The sequence below is a fragment of the Pteropus alecto genome, unplaced genomic scaffold (genome assembly GCF_000325575.1).
Source record: "Pteropus alecto unplaced genomic scaffold, ASM32557v1 scaffold105, whole genome shotgun sequence".
Taxonomy (NCBI): domain Eukaryota; kingdom Metazoa; phylum Chordata; class Mammalia; order Chiroptera; family Pteropodidae; genus Pteropus; species Pteropus alecto.
The window spans coordinates 2,698,120-2,701,139 of record NW_006436294.1 but is presented as its reverse complement, the minus strand read 5'-3'; the positions used below and the strand labels follow the sequence as shown (position 1 = coordinate 2,701,139).

The following is a 3,020-nucleotide window of genomic DNA, read 5'->3' as shown; positions in this document are numbered from 1 at the left end:
TTTTCAGTCCTTCAATTTGAGGCCTTTGAATGGGAAGCAGAAACGTTGCTACAAATGCTTCTCTTCACCTCTGTGCTTTCAGGCGGTCTGAAGTGCCCTGTCTGCAGCTTCGTATATGGCACCAAATGGGAGTTCAACAGGCACTTGAAGAACAAGCATGGCCTGAAGTTGGTGGAAAACGAAGGCGAGCCCAAGTGGGAGGTAACTGTGTAGAGTAAGGCACTGACCTTGACATTTCTAAATACAGATGCAGACCAGACGAGCCCAGGGGCCGGCTCTGGTCCTCAGAGCACTGGGGTTTCTGGCGGGGAACCTGGAAACGCTTTTCAAAGCACGTCTCAGGTCCGAGGGTGTGAGTGGGCGAGGGCTGCGCCAGGCGAGTCATCTCTTACTCTGAGTCGTCTCGTGAGTGTCCGCACTGGTCTCACTGACATTTTCACTTGTTATTCACAAATCTGGAGTTTCAGATACCGACTCTGAAAGAAGCACGCAAGGCAAGGAGCAGGTCGACAGTCCTCGCCCGCAGCACAGGGAAGGGCCCCGTTCTCCGTTCAGGGCCCGACTCTCCCCCCACCGAAGGCACGTGCTCCCACCTGCCATCTCGGTTCTTCCCGCAGGTGCGGGGGCCAGTCGCCTAGCCGAACGCACACATGCGCTGTGAGAGCCGGTAGCCGTCTCTCAGATGCAGGGGGATTGCTCCTGTGGACTAGCCGCGGTTTGCCCAGGCTAGGGCGTCTCAGGCTCAGCACTGCCGGAATTGTGGCCTGGAGGAATCCTTCCTGGAGAGGACTGTCCTTTGCATTTTAGGGAGTTTAGTAGCATCATTGACCCCTGCCTACCAGATAGTGTCCCCAGTTGTGAAAACCAGAAATAACACAGACATTGCCAGTGTCCTCTAGGAGCCGAAATCACCCCCAGCTGAGAACCACTTACCTGAGGACGATCTGAGCCATCAGGGCATCCGGTGGTTAAGGATGAGGGCTTTGAAACAAATCCAACAGTACGTGCAAAAATAATACATCGTGACAATGCGCGGATTATTCCAGAATGCAAGGAAAGGGTGGTTCAGTAGGAATAAAGGACACGTTAACATCATCCATCACAATAATATACTAGGGAGGAAAATGAGGTGATCATCTTCATAGATGCAAAAAAGGCATTTGATGAAATTCAAAATCCATTGATTAAAAGCAGCAATAGAGTTTGATGAATATGTCTTTATGGTGAAAACAAAAATATAGGTGTCTTGGCCCAAAGCCAGTGTCATACTTCATGGGGAAACACTAGTGGGTTTCTCACTGAAGTCAGGAACAGAGCTAGGACCCCTGGGACACTGCTCTTGAATGTCACGGAGGAGGCATCAGCTAGTGTGTTGGACAAGGCAAAATAAATAGAGACATATGATTCAGAAGAGAAGAAATAAAGCATCTGTGTCTGCAGGTGGCGTGATTACATTTTTGGAAGGTCCAAAAGAATGAATGAAAAACCCCTACACATAATAAGTAGAGTAGAACATCAATATACCATAATCGATAGCTTATATATAAAGAGAGCACCTAGAGCAAAAAGAACAGATTTAAATGTCCAAACAGTGATATTTTACAAAAAAGAAAAAGAAAAAAGAAAACGTAAATGAATTCATTTATAAGTTGAGAGTGGGGAGAACTTTTCTATCTATAACTCAAAATTCAGATTCAATAAGGGAAAAGACTGGGGAAAAAAAATTAACTACTGGGAAAAAAAAATTTTTTAAGTCTTATGAGGAAGAACTCCTAGAGACAAATGACTAAAGTATTTTCAGTCATAGCATAGAAAAAGGATGACTATCCTTACATTATAAAAGGCTTCTAAAAATAATGCAAAAGATCAATAGCCCAATAGGAAAATGAGCAAGAGATAAGAAGGGTTCATAGAAAAAGAAATGCAAATGACCTTGAATATCTGAAAACATGATCAGCCTCACACATAATAAGTGTTAATTAAAACTCGACAGAGATAGAATTTCTTACCTATTAGATTGGCAAGAATCCAGAAGTTTGCCATCATCTCTGGTGGAGAGGCCGAGGGGGAGCGTGCACTCCCAGACATGGCTCGTGGGAAGGCAACATGTGATGCCTGGAAAGGGGTCCTGACACCTCAGGCAGAGCTGTGGACCCCACAAAAACAGTTGACACAAAGCCATGTACTCAGCTCCAGAAGCGAGACAGTGAGCAGCCAAGACGCCTGGAGTGGTCCCCCGTGGAATAACGAGCCGCTTATTCCTGCAGTTCGAGCGGTCGCCTGGCTTCTGGGAATGGCGTGCGAAGCACCGTCCTTCCCACACGTGGTTACACAGAGCTCCCCCACAGAGGAGAAGCCATTCTGTGTGCTTCCCGCTTTTCGGAGGCTAAGGCATCCCTTGGATCTAATCAACGTTGTCCAATACATCCCTTAATTGTACTTAAAAGGAAACATACTTCTTTTGTTTCTGTATGCATTCGTCAGATATTTATTCCATATGTCAGGCTGGGAACACCTAAATGAACTTGGCTCGAAAAGAATGATCACTTTGCCAGTGTCAGTTACTGATAAGTGCTTGCAAAGCATGATCCCTTTGGCTCTTATGAATTTTGTGTAAAGTCTTTTTTGATCTTCATTATTGGCGACCTTCATGCTTCCTGCCTTAGAGTTTTACTTGCATTCCTCGTGCTGTCGAGAAAGAGTTCATTATTAACATCTAATTCTTGTGAAAATTCTGTTTCACCTCTTCTCTCCTTAGGTATGAGGTGCCTGATTTTGCACAGACGCGTGTTCTGCATTCAGTTTTGTTTATATTCCCATTACATAAAAATAAGAACGGCACGGATAGCTAAGATTTCCAGAGCTCTCACTGTGTGCCAGGACCCGTGCTGCCAGCTTTATGGATGTTATGTAATTGCCCATCCTCCCCTTCCTTCCGCCACCACCTCTGCCGGCCACATGGCGTGAGGCCCCGGGCGTGGGGAAGATTAGAGGCAGCTGGGGGCAGCGGGCGGCGGCAG

The 3,020-nt window shown here is 46.4% G+C and overlaps 1 protein-coding gene across 1 annotated transcript in view; it reads left to right on the top strand.

The window, feature by feature from the left end:
• Nucleotides 1-3,020, top strand: part of ZFAT (zinc finger and AT-hook domain containing) — a 98,928-nt gene that overhangs the window by 75,837 nt on the left and 20,071 nt on the right. The window contains exons 13-14 of the mRNA XM_025047589.1: nt 83-209; nt 2,759-2,765. Of these exons, the coding sequence (XP_024903357.1) occupies nt 83-209; nt 2,759-2,765 (134 nt within the window). The remainder of the gene's footprint in view (nt 1-82; nt 210-2,758; nt 2,766-3,020) is intronic.